At 34.4% G+C, this 19752-nt stretch overlaps 2 protein-coding genes and 1 long non-coding RNA gene across 10 annotated transcripts; all 3 read right to left on the bottom strand.

Annotated features, from left to right (window-relative positions):
* Positions 1–757: 757 nt before the first annotated feature.
* On the bottom strand, positions 758–2156 carry LOC149987337 (uncharacterized). Of its 2 annotated transcripts, none has more exons than XR_016498717.1 (2): positions 1546–2156; positions 758–1403 (listed from the first exon to the last, which is right to left on the bottom strand). It is a non-coding gene; the product is annotated as an uncharacterized LOC149987337 (long non-coding RNA). The 2 variants fall into 2 exon arrangements; XR_016498716.1 differs by having other exon boundaries at positions 1904–2156.
* A 6233-nt stretch (positions 2157–8389) lies between these two features.
* On the bottom strand, positions 8390–9650 carry LOC141046527 (serine/threonine-protein kinase BSK1-like). 2 transcript variants are annotated; one of them, XR_012219601.1, is made up of 3 exons: positions 9278–9650; positions 8977–9090; positions 8390–8497 (listed from the first exon to the last, which is right to left on the bottom strand). XR_012219601.1 is itself a non-coding variant. In XM_073540928.1 (2 exons), exons 1-2 carry the CDS (start codon positions 9503–9505, stop codon positions 9088–9090), a joined length of 231 nt encoding a protein of 76 aa, XP_073397029.1. In that variant the 5' UTR covers positions 9506–9650; the 3' UTR covers positions 8949–9087. The 2 variants fall into 2 exon arrangements, 1 of the variants encoding a protein (XP_073397029.1); XM_073540928.1 differs by lacking the exon at positions 8390–8497 and having other exon boundaries at positions 8949–9090.
* Positions 9651–9810: 160 nt separating this feature from the next.
* LOC112295808 (serine/threonine-protein kinase BSK6) lies at positions 9811–14389 on the bottom strand. 6 transcript variants are annotated; one of them, XM_024547775.3, is made up of 8 exons: positions 14091–14389; positions 13485–13665; positions 12165–12385; positions 11548–11683; positions 11130–11263; positions 10786–10891; positions 10442–10527; positions 9811–10284 (listed from the first exon to the last, which is right to left on the bottom strand). In XM_024547775.3, exons 2-8 carry the CDS (start codon positions 13561–13563, stop codon positions 10063–10065), a joined length of 984 nt encoding a protein of 327 aa, XP_024403543.1. In that variant the 5' UTR covers positions 13564–13665; positions 14091–14389; the 3' UTR covers positions 9811–10062. The 6 variants fall into 6 exon arrangements, with proteins under 6 accessions (XP_024403543.1, XP_024403549.1, XP_024403546.1 ...); XM_024547781.3 differs by having other exon boundaries at positions 13485–13658; positions 14091–14377; XM_024547778.2 differs by having other exon boundaries at positions 14083–14334.
* Positions 14390–19752: the final 5363 nt, after the last annotated feature.

Below are 19752 nucleotides of genomic sequence, written 5' to 3'. Positions count from 1 at the left end.
GAAGGAGGATTTCATGATACTAACTATGAACTAAAATAATCTCCCACTAATTGATAGATTATCCTAATTCGCAACAATTAAGTTATTTAAGAATTTTATTATTTTATAATTATTGTCTAAATATTATTCAATAAATTCTTGACTCTCTAATTATGAATTAAAATAAATCTCTCTAATTGATGATTTATTTTAATCTACAACAATTAATTATCTTTTGATTCTATTATATAGAAATACTATTCTAATTCCCTACTAAAAGACCTCTTAAGTTCTCTACATTAGTTCCATTAATCATTCACACCTCTATCAACAACCATACATATAATACAAATCAATTCAAAAACCACACATATTAGAAGGGATTTTGTATTATTTTATTTTATTATTTATTATTTATTTATCTAATAATAAATATCATCCAAGACTAAATTATCATTCATGAATAAATTTTCATCCACAAATAAATTTCCATTTGAAAATGATTTTTCATCTCCAAATGAGAATTCATCTAACTCTAAAAATCATCCAAAATCCTAACTTCATCCAACTCTAACCTACATCATCGTATTGCACTTCTCATCCACCTAAATCATCCACCTAAATCATCCACCTGAAATTCTTACGAAATAGGGCGTTGATGCCTTCCGCTAATGGCTGCCGCACACGCTCAGTAGCATGGATCCTCATGAGCCTTCGAACAAGAATGACACCAACTTGCACACCACCAATCGCCAGCAACTACCCCGAGGCTTCTCCATTTCTCAATGCAAACTAACAGTCAATTCAAAAATGCACTGGAACAATTTGGGAGAATTCGTAGCTCCTCCAACATGATTTTACTAAATTACTAAGTACACCTAAATTCTTCCAGATTTCTACTATTCAAGAGTTGCTCTACTCACTAGCCCCAATAGTGTGTAGTAAACACGTGAAGACTGATCTAATTGATCACATGCAGCCTAAAGCATCCACTAAAAATCCACCGAGGACCAGTGCTGACCACTCCAACACACTGTTAAGCACAGACCCTCCACCCTGCTTGATTGTCGATCGCTCAACAGGGACCAGTAGCCGGCTCAATCTGAAATAAGAGGGACTTCTCCGCCAACCTTGTACTCTACGTCTCAGCAAATAGATTTCTAGATCAACATATGAAAATTTATTTATTGATGGCTATTCTCAGTAACAGAATACTATCGTCAAAGACTAACAACTACCCATGCTCTTCTACTGCATGCCCAATTCCACAATGAGATTTGCAACAGTGGCGTGGGTTTAAGTCCTCATCAACATCGTTATTTGTTAAGTGGTGCAGTTGCAGTCACATTCCACTATTTGCATAATCGATTGGACTTTGGAAGGTAGCTCTATGCCGCAATACAGGGTCCAGTACCTCCAATATGCTGCTACACCCAGCCGCAATATTCTAACCAACTTGTTAACAAGGACGCAATGAAGGTAGTAGCAAAGGCATAGAGCGGCACATCAACAGACCATCGCAAGCCGAAAGTAAATCCAACAGGAACAAATCAGGTAGAAGACTACCGTGGCCTCCCTCGCAACCTACTTCATCAATCGTTGAAGGGGAACACTGAATTCCCTCGACGAGAAAGCTTTTACACCATATCGTCCAATTATGAAGAGGTTGACAAAGAGAAAAGTTCGCCAAGAACAAAACCACGAGCAGAAGGAGCGACCAAATAGCAGTACAGTTAAATCCTTGGTGCTCTCTCGAACAACTCGAAGATGCAACTCAAAAAACTATACAATGCCGCCGTTCCACTTGCTGGAACCGTAAGCCTCACAAAAATGGAAATGAAGAGGGACTAGAGAATCAACAAAATTTACCGCCGCAGGCAATGAACAATTTCCGACAGGGATAGTAATATGAGAAAAACAGAACCTAAACACCGTCGGCAGTCGGCACCAACAACCTCTTCGCCAACCGTCCGTTGCCAACTGCAATCGCGCCCACGGCGAGGAAGAGAAAACTGCACTGCTTATGTCGCATATCCAGAGAAGGAAAGACCCCAAAACCATGTCGTCGCTCCAGACCGCAACACTGAGGAATCGCGGCTGCACTGCAACATAGTGGACTGCCCCTACACCCTAGACAAGGAAAAAACGGGCTGCGCCGTCCATAACATTCGGAGCTCTACTCCTATATAAGAAAAGAAAAGAAAAAAAAAAAAAAAAAAAAAAAAACTGAATGGGGTCCAGACCTGGACCCCTATTGGCCAAAGGCGGATGTCAGCAATACCCGACTGGCGATACCCCCGTATTAATCGCGTAGATACTATATCCAGACCGTATCTAATACCATATTCGGGCCATATAATATTAAAATTTTGAATGTTCTAGATTATTTCTAGATGCTTCCAAAATACTACAAAGATGTTAAATTGATGCCTCCAAGATGCCTTCTATATTGAGGATTTCTACTAGATTTTCTACACTAAACTATATTTTCTCAACTAACACTATTTTGCCTTCTTTTAACTCCTCTAGATTAATCTTTATATAACAATTGCAGTGTTGGCATTCTAAATGCATTCTTTTGTTCTAAAACAACTAATGAGTCAATTTCATGACTCACACTAACTTTTAGATATTTTACTTTTTAATATTTTATTTTTCTTCTCTTCTCTATTTTTCTACCTCTCTATTTTATTTTTTTTTTCCTTTCTTTTCCTATAGAATTATCTTATCTTTTTTTAATAAAGAAGACTATTTTCTTTAATAGTTTCTTTTATTTCAAAAGTATTAAAATTAGCAAGATAGAAGTGAAATTAATATTAACCATAGTCCTGTAGATGAACATTTATTTTGGTTGTTTAATACTACTCTTTTTAGTCTTGATAGAATGTTAAAAACCAATAGTGACTAACTTTAGATAAGGACTTGTTAAGAAGCAAGAGCTTTTTTTGAATTACTTCAAATGGTTTCTATATGTGAGTCATAGAATGGACTCATTTCTGTATTTAATACAAAAAATGTACTTATTGTCTTTAAAATCACAAAGTTAGAAAGTTGGTATAGGAATTCTTAGATAAATAGAGAAAATAGAAATACTAGTGAGGAAATACAATCTATGATAGAACATCTTATTTGTTGGCTCAAAAAAACCATATGTGGGCTTTGCCAAGCACTCTACATTTAGTACAAAAAAATTAGACATATAGCTCAAAAGCCAAGGATTTAGGAAGGACAATGTGAATTACAATCTTTATATAATTTATAGTAATAATTGTAAATTTTAAATTATTATATTCTATTATTTGCCAAAAATTGCAACAAATAGATTTATTGATTTAAGTCACATATAGAGACTATGTTTGAGATATCTTTACTTAGTAAAAAAAAACCTAACAACTTATTTCAATGCAAAGTTCATTCTTGTTAATTATCACATATTCATGATACAAAAATAATATATTAAAAAAACATTAGAGTTCTTTGGGATTAGCAACTATCAACCAACATCTACACCAATGATAGAGGATCCAAAACTTCAAACAAATATGAAAGAAGAATATGTTGACCCTATAAATTATCAAAGTATAGTAGGAAAGCTTATATAATTCTTACATAGTCAATACAACATCAACTATGCCATTGGAATTCGTAGCCATTTTATGAAAAAATCCTAAAAAATTCATTCAAAGGTTGCAAAGAAAATACTAAGGTATCTTAGCAGCAAAAAGGACTAATGCATCTTATTTGAAAAAGAAGAACCCATCATGTTGATGGATCATATAGATTCAAACTATACCAGCAATATAAAAAATAGAAAGTTAACAACTAGATTTGATTTTTTAACTAAGAAGAAGCTCAATCACCTAGCATTCAAAATTGGAGTCAATTGTAGTCCTATCTAGTATGAAAGTTAAGTACAAATTATTATATGATTTGACAAAAGAGTTTGTGTTGTTAAACACACTTCTATCCAAACTTAGAATCAATGAGAATTCTTCAATAATGATATTTGTGGTAATAAGAGTTCCATTAAGCTTGAGTACAATCCGATATTCTATTCTTATACATAATACATTACCACATGCTACCACTATGCCAAAGAGAAGGTTGAAAGTGGATAAATTTAGATACTATTTAAACCTTTAAGAAAATGATTAGCAAAATTATTTACCAAGTCTTAGATAAAATTCTCTTTGAAAAGTTTAGCAACTAGCTACAACTTGTTAGCATAGAAATATGTAAAGCTACTTAGTTTTAATCTACTCAAAAGCATACATCTAATAGTCTTAATAGTCATAGCAATAGCCATAGCAATAGCCATAGCAATAGTCATCATTCCAACATCTACAAAGATAACAAGTATCACTACCATACTAATCCAACTCTTCTAAATAAGATCCTATTTCATAGGACCAGTTACAAGTCTCATCTATCCAAGCTTGCCAACTCTTACAAGCAAGGCAAACCAAAATTATCTTTCAACTCTAAGTTAGGTACAACTCAGATTTACAAATTACCCAATCTCAAATGTGATTAAAAATCACATTCTCCAGAAGACCATCCAAGAACAATGTTATTTTTTTAGACTCCACAAAGATGGAAAGCTTTTTATCTTTGGTGTCTAATAGTTCTTCTTTCAACTTCTCATCTCTAAGTTTTGAGATAGTGCAAGGGTTTACATACTTACTAGCATCACTTTTATTATTTGAAGAACAACTAAGTTATCTCCATTATAGTTCTTTTTAGACCAAGTCAAATTGAACTTGAAAACTAATAGTGAGCATTATATCCATCAAGAAAATAATTTATAATTGACCTCTATTCACGAAAAGAATCTTTTTATGAACAACCTTTAGTAAGCAAAGAATCAATTCTACTTATTATCTTTTATGTTTTTTTTATTATATATATTTTTTATTTATTTATTTATTTATTTATTTATCTATTTATTTATTTATTTATTTATTTATCTTAAATTAATTCTAGAAGTAGTTAAGAATTAAAAGAGAAAGTTGGCATTATCAACTCTTATCTTATTATAGATCAAATGTAGTAAGTTAATCTAACTATTTGTATTATGATAGAACATGGATAATTTTATAATAGATACTTATTACTTATATATGTCAATTGTTTCTATAGCCACTTTACTTAAGTAACTTTGTATCTTTTATTCTTCATGCAAGTAAAGTGTACTATCACTTATTTTATTACAAATTAAATTGACTTGGACTTACATAATTAACCTTAGCAATGTCTTACAAAGGATGATCAAAGTTTAGATTCTATTAGGTGAGACATGATGATATAAAGTAAATAGAAGAACTTTCTCTATTTCACAAAATTGTAGCAACAACCACTATTCACTCTTTGATTAATATAACTATTGCATATATACCTTTGATACATATTGCTTTGAATTTGTTGCACTCTACGATTTCTATTCACCAAACCTTCTATTATACAACTATATTTGTTTATTTTAAAAAATCTACAAACATTGTCCATAATTACATTATATCACATAAAATCCTATTTATTAATCTTTATATTTATTGGATTTCCATATATTATTTAAGATGGTATAGTAAAAATATCTATAAAAAATATGAATATTAAAAAAAATTAATTTTTATCTAGACATAAATATATATATATATATATATATATATATATGATACTAATTTAATTTTTAATATATATATATATATATATATATGAATTAATTTAATTTTTAATATATATATATATATATGAATTAATTTAATTTTTAATATATATATATATATATATATATATATATATGAATTAATTACATGTATTTTCTAATTAAACATAATAAGAAGTTAAAATGTCATACTTTGAATTTTTTATCTTATTTTTTATGCAATTCTAAGTTAATAAACTAATAATTTAAAATATGTATTAAAGAGTTTTTTTAAAAAAATTAAAGAATGATTTTTATTAGTATCTAGAAATTTAATTTTTCATTAAAGTGTGACTAGTATCAATATTTTAAATTATTATATTACTAGAATTAATATTAGAAGAACTTCTATCCATAAAAAAAATACTAAATCAAATTAAATATCTTAGTTCTTTAATAAGACTAAGTCTAAGAGGTTCTTTAAAATTTCTAATATTGTTAATTAAATTGGCAATTCTTTTTTCTTTTAAAATAGTTAGTAGGTACATTTTTATGTTTTTTACTTTTATCTTTTATGCACGCATTTTTTTTATTTACATATGATTATTATTTATTAAAATTTACTTAATTATAAATTTTTATAACTAAAATACCGTTATATTTTTTTATGAATATAAATTGTAAAAATAATAATTAATAATCAAAGATAAATATTTTTTTATTAAAAATAAAATAAAATAAATAAACAAAGAGCGTAGTAGTTAGATCTACATATAATTACTCACAACTTTAAATAAAAATCTTATTATCAGTATTGGCAATGCATGACATGCTTAAATTAAAAAGAAAAAATGACTTACAAATATTTCATGGTACAAAAAATATATATATATATATAAATATATATATACCACAATAAGATTTCTATATGTAATTTTATACTTGTAATATATTTTATGAATATTATGGTAAATTAAAATAAGACAAATTTACATGTAAAAAAAATTTAAAATTTTTTATAATACAAGAATATATTTAGATATACTTATCTAAATATCAGTTTGTTAAACTAAAAACCACATTTCTCAAAGAAAGATTCAATATTAAAGTAAAAATAATCTTTATTTAAAACCATATAAAATATTTTTAAAATTAATTTATTTATTATTTTGCATTGATGAATTTTAGAAGATAATACTTTAAATCTAGTCAAGATTATCTACAATAACAAATTCTACTAAACATGAAATTAATATTTTTTCATAGACCATGTGGTCTTAATATATTTTTTAAAATAAAAATAAGTTTAAAAAACTAGTACATAAATTTCCTTTTATACATGTTTCAATTCCATTTTACCTTTTCATTATATGCACGTTTTTCTTGAATTATTTTATTAAATAAATTGAATGATTTTATTCCAGTGGTCATAAAAAAGAACTAAAATTAATAAAAATTTGCAAGAGATGCAACTAAATAGTTATTCAAAAAAGTTTATATATATTGTCACTACTCTATCTTAGAAAGCAAATAATAAAAACCACAGAAGATAAAAAAGCATTAGCTCTTGCTAATGTGAATCTTACATGCAAATGTGAGCTTTAAAACTTTCTAAAATCGAAATAAAATCTTAATTTTGAGAAACCACCTACCAAAGATTGCACATCAAGTCAAACTTAGGATTATAATAGATGTGTATGCATATATTCAAATTAAATTAGAATTATCTATATAGTATCTATATATATATAGATAATAAACTATACTACCAACAATACCATCTTGATCTAATACTCATGGAATGATCAGAGTTACTACCCACACATCACAAGCATTGATCTGACATTCACATCACAGCTCAAATTGGTGAATGCAAGTACAATCACCATATGCTACAAACACTTCTTTTGCTTTACGATTCTTTGTATTTGCAGTTGGAACCACTGGGTGGAATTCATTGCCTCCTCAAAAGAATCACATAAATAAATCTATCAGTCAATCAATACAAAAGTAACCTAGCGAAACTCAAAACCCTCCATCCCATGCGATCTTACCTAGGTTGCAACCAAGAGCACCAACACTAGGGAACCACAAAATGTAAAGCCAAGGACACCAACTGCTCAAGAACTCATGCGGACGCAATCTTTACCGACACATGCACATTAGCAAAGCTGTTGTTAATCCGAATCGTGCTGGTACGGCTGTAGGAACACTTCCACTCACGCTTTAATCCATTCCAACCACCACTTCCGCAGCACAGCTCTCTCCGACCCAAACCATTCTTACATATCACTGGCAAGCATCGTAGTTATGTTACGGCGTGTAAGCATGTGCAGATTGGAGCACATCAAAGCGAGAAAACGTCGAGGTCCGGGAGGTTGCGGCAAGGGTGGGGGATTGCGAAGCGGGGCAACGCTCTATGTGTGAGCTTGAAACCCCTTCATGGCATAGATGAAATGAACACTAATTGCTTGCCCTCATCCCTACAAGGAAAGAAACATCGACAGCGGCATCTGCTGCACTCCTGCGCGATTACTCGGAAAACAAGCGGCAGGACAACGAGGCGGCGAAGAGATCGCCTTTTCATGTTTACAGCATTCCATAACCAAACAACCAATTCCTAGTTATTTAGTAGCTGTGTCTTGAAACGTTTAAGATCTGGGCTGAAAGTACATTGCAGACTATCTAACAACGCTAGAAAAATCTTATAAAGAAAAAATCGACGCAGATTCTCACAGTTATCGGATTGGAGCGTGACTTCACACTCCATACAGTGTGGGCTTAATCATGTACCCATATTCCACGACTCTTGATTGGTTGACAAACTTATCCTGAACTCTACTCCAAGCAACTTTCATGGCTGCTCATGCCCAGCTGCAGACGATATGATTAGCTCAGAACAAGACCAGGTTGGAAAAGTCCCAAGACTCTGAGGGATCAATCTACAGAGCAACATTTAGTGAGAAAGACACACCCAGCACAGGCAGACTTTCCCGAATCTGCCACTGAGGTTTGATATCGCTGCTGAGGGACCACTTTGGAAGAGCAAATGAGTAAATAGAGTATCCATCTCCTCAAAATCAACTTATATATCAGACAAAGAAGCCACAGCAGCTATAATAAATTCATTTCATCCTGCTAAGGGTTGCTAATCTGTTCCAAGATGAGCGATGGCCTTCCCATGCACTGAAATCACTTAGAATCTGTTAAAGCAGAAGCAATCCACGACGAAGACTCGATACAACCAAATGCGACCAATGACAAACCTACTTCTACTTCTACTTTGTTCCACAATTTGGCAATATTGATCTGCCAACATGCATAATCCCTACGAAACCAGGAGACTGGTGTACCTGTGTGTGGCAGTCAGTAGCGGACTTTCAGTCCTTCTCCCGAAATGCCATATCTCCAAGCTTTCCTGAACTCAGCATGTCTTGCATTTGCTAGGTCCAAACCTGGAACCATCACTGCACTTGCAACAAGTCATTGGTTCATTTCTCCGAAACAAATATCTCCCTCTACATCAGAACTGCAATCCAGGGACATCGAACTCCGATCATTCCACAACAAACCGAGGAAGCCAAAGTAGACATAACGTCCCTGAGCCCAAATCATCAATAAAGCGTTAACACTAAACAGAAGATCGAAGCGTACCTCGTTCTCGGTACCTTCGTCTTCCCTACAACATGTTATGGCCAGAATCTCATTCACCACTGTCAGGACATTGAGAGGGCAGGCTTCTCCCAGGGGTGCCCACGGAATATTCGGTGGAGGCATATTTGTCTCTCGAGGAATTCCCAACAATGTGCCCCAGGGATTTATAGCTGCATTCACGATTTTAAACATCCCCTTGAACTCACAACAAATCACACCACAGAACATCGTTATACTACTTGCCACGTCCCGTCACAAGGAGCCAATATCCATTGCTTCACTGACCGCCTACACCTTCTCAATGCATTTCCTTTCAGAGAGTCCAGAACACCACATCCACAGTAATAAGCATGCAACAATCAGCATGCATGTTGAAAAAGTGATCACCGTCATCGTATCTATTCACAAAGCTGACCTACAGCGAGCATACTACAATCTTCACAACCTGGTACATGCAGTGTGCGGATACAACGAAAATTCCTCGGGATACGAGTCAACCACACCGAAGCGTGAACGAGACAATTGCAGAGACGTATTGCAATCAGAGCCCCAAATGGGTTACCACTGCTCAAAATGCATCAAAATTCTGGGACGCGTACTTTCCAAAGCAGCAAATGTGCAAAGTGGACTGAGTCTTGGACCATCTGTAGCAACATTTGGCTTTTGCAAGTGCATGTCCCAATTAAATAAGGATACCCCATTCCGCAAGCCGGATAAAGAAAAAATAAGAATAGAAAAAAAAATGCCCCTATTCATTGTGTCTACATCAGGGCCATGCCTGCGTGCTATTGATTAAGAGATACTAATCGTCCAACTACTTCTGAACTCCGCTGAAGAGGGGTAAGAGCGGTCACGAGCATCTTTGCGTTGGGGCGTTCACGCGGTTCTAACTGCAAGCATCTCGATGCCAGACGAACAAGCTCCACGCCATCCTCATTCGCAAATTGACCCTCCAAGTAGGAGTCCATTAGCAAAAGCATGTTTTTGCCACGTATCAAATCCAAGGCCTGCAGTCCAGGCAACCTGTCAGACAAGCATCTTCAAGCTCCACAACTTTCGAGTCAGTGCTTTGATGTAACATGGCAGATATTTCAGTAGACACAGCCTCGCGGTTGTTGAACCACATACTGCACTAAAAACACAATGTGGACAAGAAGCACTCACATGGCTCGGAGGAATATGTTTTCCACTCAGTAAATCGAGCAAGACAGTTCCGTAGCTGAAAATTACACTTTCTGGAGTCACCCTTCCTGTGTTCATAATCGAAGTGAGCAAGCGAAAAATCTTCTATCGAGAGCGACCTACACTTGTTACTACTTTGATTTAAATGCACCACGTAAACTTGACCCAAGCCTATAGTGCGCTCAAGATATCTGATTATTGGAAGACATATGGACAATGAACAACGCAAGTTTCACTGATCGCGCTATTCTGACACATTAGATGAAAGCAGGGCCACACAACCGCCATTCCAGGGAATTGACAAGCACCACAACCAAAAAGCTCACCTGTGCGTAAGTACTCAGGAGGTGTGTACGCAAGATTGGTGCTGTAACTTTTGCCGTCTCTGCTGTTCTTCATCAAACCGAAGCACGAGAGACGAGGGTCTCCATCCTGAAAATATTACGTTGAATGAATTTAGCGAATTCGCAGGTAATCTATATGATCAAATAAACCAGAGCAGGATTATAGGAAGTAAAAATGACCATTTCCGGCTGCTGTGGATCGGAGAGAACCCCATTGAGTTCAGGAGATATCTACTGCCAGCAAAAATTGTGTTGACCAGATTCTAAAGGAAGCTAAACAGTTACAGAAAGGACACTTAAAGCATATACACAGAGGGGCAAAATACCTGATCAAACATCACCCGGTAAGCATTCAGATCATGATAAAGGCGAAGGTTGTTGTTCGAACAGTGATCAAGGGCCTGGGCAACGTAGAGAGCAGCACGTACCCGCATGCCCCACTGCATTGGTTGCTTCTCCCCTGCAGTACATGCCAAATTTCAGGGTTCGTGATAGATAACCATAAGTTTCTCAGAATAAATTCAATACCATTTCGAATTCTCTCATGTGAGAACCAACATATCAATGCTACTTGATCTCTAAGTAGATCTTTCTGCTCAAAAGTGCATAAATTTAACTACAGAGGACACTTTATTTAGATTGTAATGAAAACAAGGTTGAAATCACGTATCCGCTAAACAATCTTTTCGTCACTCTTCTCACTATGCTGACTTCGCAGTCAAATAGGAGATTGAGCCTACTTACAATGAAAGAGATGTTTCGCAAGTGTGTCATGGGGCATGAACTCAGCAACTAAGAGCCTCTCATCGCCTTCAGCACAGTACCCAATTAAATTCACAAGTCTCTCATGCCTTACTTGACCCACCTTCCAAGCCTCGTCCTGCAGCCAACAAGTACGAACATCATGGAAAGGAACTGTAACATCAAAATTTAGTGAGTACCAGTTCAACTGTTATAATAAAAAGAAAACGAGTCAACGTAAGGATTACGCCATTGTTATGCACCCACAATAAAAATAAAAATAAATAGAAAAAAATAGAAAAATAAAAATGCTAAAATTACAAAAATAAATCGAAGAAAAAGGTTTACGAATACAAAAACCAGAACAAGAAGGGTACATACTCTAGCAGTATTTAGATTCCTGATATAAACTACAAGCCGAGAATACTTGATGTCCATAACAAAGCTACGAATATATCGGACATCAGTCTTTAACAACAGCAGCCCAGAATAAGAAGCCCAGAAAGTATAAAAAATCTCACGTTCACTTCAAAAACAGGTGTGAAGCAAGTCAGTCAGTATCAAAACTTGATCCGACAGAACAGGCAATGGAACAAGAATAGTGGAAAAGAGCATGTTACCGAGAAACCCTTCGCATCAGGCCACGCCGTCTTGGGAAAGCGCTTGATAGCAATAATTCGATTCTGGTCAAGCTTGCCTCTGTAAACAAAGTTTGGTGCTTTCTCCCCGCTCTCAGAGACGATGAGCTCTGCGCTAAACCCTCTGGTGGCTGCTTTTAACGTCTCCAACGAGTACTCTTTGAATGCTGGCACAACCTCTGGTTCAACTCGTTTCCCATTATCTACAGAAGTCCAAAAAATCAATCTAATGATCAGCCCTGTGGGCCAGATTCTGACGATCCGAGGCTAAGTGTGGTTGATAAGATAAGAAACGGTTAGCTGGGTCAGGAAACACCAACGAAAGGCTTAATGGCGTTCAGACAGCGACCGCGGTTATTCTCTACGTGTTACGCCTTCCGTTGCAAACTATGGTACATGGTTGTAGCAGAGATACCGCCAATTTCTAAGAAACAAATGTTGGAAAGAGAGGTACAAAATTTTAAAAATAACCAGCATGTCTGAATCGTTAAGTCAAGAACAGCACCATAATATCAGGATAAGTCACCTTAAGATACTTCTTACGTACATATAATTTCTTGAGAATGTCCAAGACAATTCTCAAGAGAGCCTAGACTAACGTAGTGAAGCGATCATCGATCAGACGAATAGAGGAGTTCCATGGTAATTGAAATGCAACAACGTATACTCGACAACCCACAAACGACAACCTGCCATCTTCGAAAAGTCAGCAGATAGACTTGAGACAAAAAAGCAACACAGGCTGCTTACAGTCCTCCCATGTGCAGGACCATGCCTTGCACGGAACGAAACTTCAAGATTCAACCCTGTGAAAATAATCGAAACAACTCAAAACCTTTTGCCCTTCCTGACAAACTTATGATCCAGACAATCCAACAAACTGAAAACAGGTGAGAAACGAACAAAAAAGACGATCACTGTCCACCCAACCCCTAATCTTTCTCGAGCTCAGTGCGTGTCAATTGAGTAAGGAGGACAAGAGATGAAAACCGCGGAAGATAATGTCCAACAATCGAGGCCAGCTTTCGTATTGAACTCTTGGGACACGTTCCTCTCATTTGAAAATGAAAGATGGGAACAAAATATAATCGTGTCTCCAATGCAGAAGCAAGAAAATAATCTAATCCTTTCATTGACCTGAAAGCAACAGATATCCACATCTCTCACAGAAAGAATTCGATGGACGTACCGAACAGTGGACAGCCGAGGAACAAAACCTATGCGTAATCTCATAGACAGTCTCATGCTAATATAGCCCCTCCGAGTTCAAAATTAATGCACAAGTCATGAGAGGAAACAAACCTAAGTCCACTTTGTGAGGAACCAAAGCTTCCTGGATGGCTCGGTGCGCGTCCCTGGGCTTTGAACTGAAGCAGCCCATCCCTCTACACCTCTAAAGCCCAAACCCACGCCAGCTGTTATTGCGCAGTCCTCAATCTGCCATTGCCAACACCAATCCAGCTCCACGGCCGCCTCCTGAGCACTACCCGGACTCTTCACATCAGCAACTGAATCCCTCGCCCAATTCAATCCCACCAATGACCTCCTAACTATCAGACTTTCGCAGAACGCTATGGCTCAATGGTCGAATTCAACAGAATCTAGTGCTGGATGCATTCTTGATCATCCACACACAACCACAACACACTATCAAAATCCACGACGATTTTCCACGCTCAGTCAGCCTCCCACACGGACATCAACAAACGCAGGCGCGCACACACACAAACAAACACACTCTCACACACACACCCAAACTTCCAGGATCCCACTACGCACCTCTCACGGACCGAGGCTACTCATGGCGTCCACGGATTCCGTCTATCTCGCTCCTCTCCCACGCACAGCAAAGGCATAGAAACTACTCTCTCACTCGAAGTAAAAAAAAGATGAGCAATACCCTCACACCTGATCAATCGATCGCGAAGCTTCACAGGACTCGTCGGTTGTGGTCTTGCTCCACAACCAGCATCAAGCGAGCGACCAAACGATTATACAGAAACAAGAGTGCGGCACAGCAGCGGAACCCATTCCTTAATGTATGCGTCACTGTGGTAAGCAAAGGTCTGTTCTCCTCTCCTGTCTCCTCTCCTCTCCTCTCCTCTCCACCTGCGTCTGTCTGTCTGGGTGGGTGAGGCTGTGAGTCTAACTCAGTCCAAGGCCGCGCGCGCGCTCTCTTGGTCACTCTCTATCGCGCGGGAGTGCCACGAAGGAAAGGGGCATACAAACGGACTAATCTGCGATGATCTGCCCCTCAGCCCGGACCCCGTCCCCGCCCCCCCCGCTCAGGCCAGCCCAGCCCAGCCCAGCCCTGGACTGCGTGGAAGAAAACGACTTGTACGCCCGAAATGGGTCATGAATGATCCACCTCAGGAAAACGGGAGCGGGTCGGGGCTGTCAGCGCCCCCGCCTCAAATACAAACCCGGTCCCATCACGAGCTCTCTCGCTCCCTCGCTCTCAACCCGCCCCGTCACACCCCGCTCTCCTCCCCTTCCGTATCGTATCGTATCAACTTCTCCCGTATTAGTATATACATTTAGTACGTACTCGTCGTACACGGTCCATGACAGCTTTTCCTTCTTCCCTACAGTAGTCAGTCAGTCTCTGAGACAGTAGTGTTGTGTGTGTGTGTGTGTCGGTAACTCCCCCTCCCCTCCCTCTCCTCTCCTCTCCTCTTGGCTTCTCCAACTCTCCGTTAGCTCTGAGTTGTATTGCACCACCTGCCCGTTTCGACTTCTGCCCGCCCCTGCCCGGCCATTTGGGCATGGGTTGGGGCAGGGTGGAGATGGCTTTAATGGGCTGCTGAACCAGGTTGTGGGGATCCTTCCTTCCGCAAGGATGAATTTCTATGGCCCATTGCCCCATTGCCCACTTTTGTTGCAGTTGTATGAGAAAGAGAGAGAGAGAGAGAGAGAGAGAGATGTGAGTTTTCAGGTGGTTTCATAGAGGTACATGCAGTGGAAAGAAGTTTCTAGCTTGTTTGAGAACAAGTAAGGAAATTTATTTTGTCGTGCACAATCTCTGTTTTACTTGTTGTTATGTCTGAACAATTTAAGACTTAGAAAAAGGATGTGATTGTTGAATTTCATGGTTATGGAGGCTCAGACTCAGACAGAATGAATTATCCTTTGTAAGGACATGCAACTGTATTGAATAATTGATAAACCTGCAGTTACTCTTTTTTTCACTAAAATCAGGTTGCATGCAAAGTCTCAATGATTCCATTAAAGTGTAAAATATTAAACCTCACTTTAATATATATGATAAGAAATGTCAAATAACTTTCTTTCAATATGAATCACCTTTTTGATCAAAAAACAAAATTAATCATCAAATATTTGACGCCCTATGAAATTTATCAAAGAGTAATTTATGAAAGTGTCTATAATACTGAGATTGAGTAAACTATAGAAGTGATTCTTAGGATTTGTTGCATATATATATATATATATATATAGCTCAAAGGATTAAAAATACACATAATTTTAGAAAATCGTGTTATGTTTAAAGTTAGGATTAAAAATTTGAAGAATATTACAGTTAAAAATAAAGTATTATTTGATTTGATTTAATTTAATTTATGCTTTAATAAATCAAGGGAATTAGTAGGTGGACACCCCCTTGTGCCATGCATCCTGCATACACATAATAAAACTCTTATCTATATATTTTACAATAAGTTTACAATAAAATAATTTTGTAAATAAAATTAATAAAACTTTAAAAGTGGATGAAAGAATTATATGAAATTTACTATATAAAAAATCAAATTTAATCTAAAGTAAAAACAATTGATATCAACCATTGCACATCAATATTGTTTTTGTAAATTTATCCTAAGACTTTTCAATGTAAATAAGAGTTTTACTATTGCATTGGGAGTGTCCATTTACTAAAAGAAGGTGTCTACCTAATTTTTTAAAAATAAAATACTGAAAATATTCGTATCAATTAATAAAATATTATAAGTTAAAAAATATGAAAAGAAGTAAATTTTCATGTTAAATATCTAAATATTATTTAATATGATTTTTTTTATAGAAAAATGTCGAAATTTATTAAGTAATTAAACTATATCTTTGATGCTTTAAAAAAATTGACAATAATATAAAATTAAATAATTTTCTATTTATAACATACTATAGTATTTTATATATTAAAAATCATACAATCCAAAGGTGATATTATGTTGACATTTTTAACCTGACATCTTCAAAAATACTCGGTCAGGATAAATTAACAAAAACAGGAGACATGAGAGGTTTGGCAGGTTCCATTAAAAATTATGTTAATTTTTTTATTGAAAAAATTAAATTAAACACACATATATACTAAACATATTGATATATTAATATATCTATTGCAACAAAATATATATATATATATATATATATATATATATACTATCCTTATATTTATGTACCATAAATTTCTCTTTCTGAAATAATACCATAATCCAAAATTTAAATCTATGTCTTTATTATTTATGGCTCAATGAATAAAACTTAGTCTTGAAGTCTTTCAAAGATTAAAATTATATTTACAATAATTGTGATTAAAATTTGGATGCCAAATCCTCCTTTCTATTTGCATAATAAATTTGATATATATATATATATATATATATATAAATTTGGATTTAATACAAAGAGACAAAGTAGCCGTTTTTATTGACCAAATGAAGGAACAAGGGAACATAGAAACGAGGGAACATGGATGAAAATGAGAATGAATGGACAACAATGCCAGGAATTGTTGTGTTGAATAGCACAAATTTCCACTAGTGTATATATGTATATAACATATTAAACTATGAATATTAATATATATATATATATATATATAATTCAAAACCTTTTTAGATTAATATTTACACAATATTATTATTTATTTATTCAAAGATAGTTGTCAATTTTGATTTTATGTATTTTAATCAGTCTATAACAAAACTCAAAAAACAAAGTTGATCTATTGTATGGATTAATAGCTTCTACTTCATTGACTTTGCAAATCCCACATGAAAGTTCTATATAAGATCAAATTTTCTAAATAAAAAATTAAATAGCAAGAAAAAAATAAACTATATATATATATATATATATAATGTTTTAAAAAATCATAATGTGTATGATGTGTGACATTCTTCTATGCATGCTTTGGCATGGAATAAGATTAGTAGTTATAAGTAATATCTTTAATATATATTGCATTTTTTATTTATTTTAAATCCATTATGATTATATAACTGAATTTTTGTTATTTGTAGTTGCTAATTCTAAAAAGAAGGCTTAGTTTTAAGGTAATAAACTCAATATTTAGTATGTATTTATTGTGGGACTTACAAATAATACAATCTTAAATACATAATTTTTTTTGTTACACTGTATGTAACAAAATCATATGGGAGATTATTGAAAGTGATTATCAGTAATTATATTAGATTGCATACATTTATTGGACTTGTTTTAAGAAAAAAGTTCTGTAATTATTATATTTTAATAAATATGTTTTAAGCAAGTAATACATATATATAGTTATATATGTTTAAAATTTATTTTAAAAGACCTTTGAAGATTATAGAAACCTCAAATAAAATCTCAAGATAAAATTTAATTCTTAAAGAAGATCAATTTATATCACAACGATTTTGTGGCAAAAAAATTAGATATCGAAATTTGATAAGTAAAGACCTCTTAAGTAAATTAAAATGTTAAATATTAAAAATAATCTACAAGAAAAACTAAAAAACTAGAATTTGGTACCCTTAGTTTATGTACATTTTTAGATATATACAAAAGGTAAAAAATTGACTACGGAGATCTTTGTGATTTAAATAAATCTCTAGTACAAACTTTAAATTGTACAATCATTGGTGCTCTATTGTTAATCTAATATGTTTTCAGATCACTTCAAATTATATCTTTCCTGAGAATCTCTAAATGCAGATATTTGAATAACAAAGAATCAAGTTAAAGTTCAAATCCATCACTGATTTAAACTTCGACTTAACACACCTTTGTTTGTTAAATCCTAGAGAATATATAAAGAAATGGTTGAACTTGACTTGAGATAGTGAAAGCTGAATGTATCCACTTTATGTTTTTTATAAATGAAAAGTGATTTAAAAACTCAATTCAATAGCATGCTTTGACAATGAAAAGTATTCACTAAAAACATTTAAAGGTGAATCCTCCTCATCTAATCATCCAATTGTGTTCTTAACATTAGATATCATAACAAATGGCCAACATAAATGTTTAGTGTTGGTATTTCAAGGATTAGTTGATGGATTGGATTCAAAATAGGTAGACAAGGAATTTTGTAAATAAAATCTTGAGCTTTAAAAATTAGTATTGTTAAGTTGCATTTTAGGTATACGACATAACTTGTAATTTGAAAAAAATGAGAAGGATGATAATGCAAATAATAGTAATAGTAATATTAGAGCATAATGATGTTTAATAACCTTTCCTTCAAATTAGCTTCCAAATATCCAACCTTAATACCAGATGTGGGTTGTATGTGAAATCAACCCACTCTTCATTTGCTGGGTTTGCTTAACAGGGTTGTATCTTCATGTTATGTCATGTCATTCAATTATCTCTTTTTCAACTTTCCCCTTTGTAATCACACCATTTCTGATCTTCAATCTTTCTCATTTCTGATGTTAAATTGCATTCTAGGTGTGATTACTTGACCATATATTTATTTTATGATGATTATTATTATTATTATTATATCTAGTGGTAGTGGTAGTGGGGGATGAAATGGGCAACAACATCAGATGTGACAAAGGTAAAGACTAAGGACACCCAAATCACAAGACAACCATGTGGAAATGAATGGGTGAAGGTCACCGCGCCTTTCCTTTCTTTCCCCTTCCTTTCATTATTCAACCGAGGTCGTTGTCCATATACTCTAACCCCTCCTTCAAATCCTTTCTTTCTTCTCTTTTGGGGTACTTCCACTTTTCTATTTTTAGTCATTTTAAAAAATAAAAAGAAACCCATAAAGTTACGTTTCACTTATTCACTATTGCGTCAAGGTGAGGTGGTACAAAGACAAGACATCAAAGGCAATATTTGCATGGATTGAGGAAATGAGGTGCAACAAGGAGATTGTTTGAATAAGACTTCATCGTACCCACTTCAAAAAAAAAAAACAAAAACAAAAAATTAATTAATTAATGAATCAATTACAAAGATTGTCTGTCTATATGAGGTTCTATGCATATAGTGACTTGTCTAAAAAGGAAGCTAGGCTTTTAAGATAAGGGTGGTGGCCTTGAAACTGCAAAGGGTTTAGTGTTAGTTTTTCTTTTTCTTATTTGTGACTAGCTTAGTTGTTAGTTTATTTTTGTTCATGAGATAGTGCCCATCAATGCATTACTGTCACCATTTCAGGGCCTCCTTCACACCCACATTTTTGTAAATGTTTCTTTCTATGCAATTTTCTTTCTTTTTTCTTATATATATATATATATATATATATGTATATATATATATAATCCTTCTTGTTAGTGTTGTGCCTTTCTAGTCTTCTATCAATATCTAATAATAACAAACAAAT

Source organism: Physcomitrium patens, chromosome 19, assembly GCF_059467195.1.
Source record: "Physcomitrium patens ecotype Gransden chromosome 19, ASM5946719v1, whole genome shotgun sequence".
In the NCBI taxonomy this organism is placed as follows: Eukaryota; Viridiplantae; Streptophyta; class Bryopsida; order Funariales; family Funariaceae; genus Physcomitrium; species Physcomitrium patens.
Note: the sequence above shows the minus strand (reverse complement) of the source record. Positions and strands in the feature narration are given on the sequence as shown.

What these genes read in the sequence shown, in the direction of transcription:
- LOC141046527 (XM_073540928.1), bottom strand. Translation starts at nt 9,505, where the DNA reads ATGTTCTGTGGTGTGATTTGTTGTGAGTTCAAGGGGATGTTTAAAATC.
- LOC112295808 (XM_024547775.3), bottom strand. Translation starts at nt 13,563, where the DNA reads ATGGGCTGCTTCAGTTCAAAGCCCAGGGACGCGCACCGAGCCATCCAG. An exon ending in CTGATGCGAAGGGTTTCTCG is followed by an intron (nt 11,684 to 12,164) that starts GTAACATGCTCT and finishes TGTTGGCTGCAG; the next exon opens with GACGAGGCTTGGAAGGTGGG. An exon ending in TGCGAAACATCTCTTTCATT is followed by an intron (nt 11,264 to 11,547) that starts GTAAGTAGGCTC and finishes CATGTACTGCAG; the next exon opens with GGGAGAAGCAACCAATGCAG.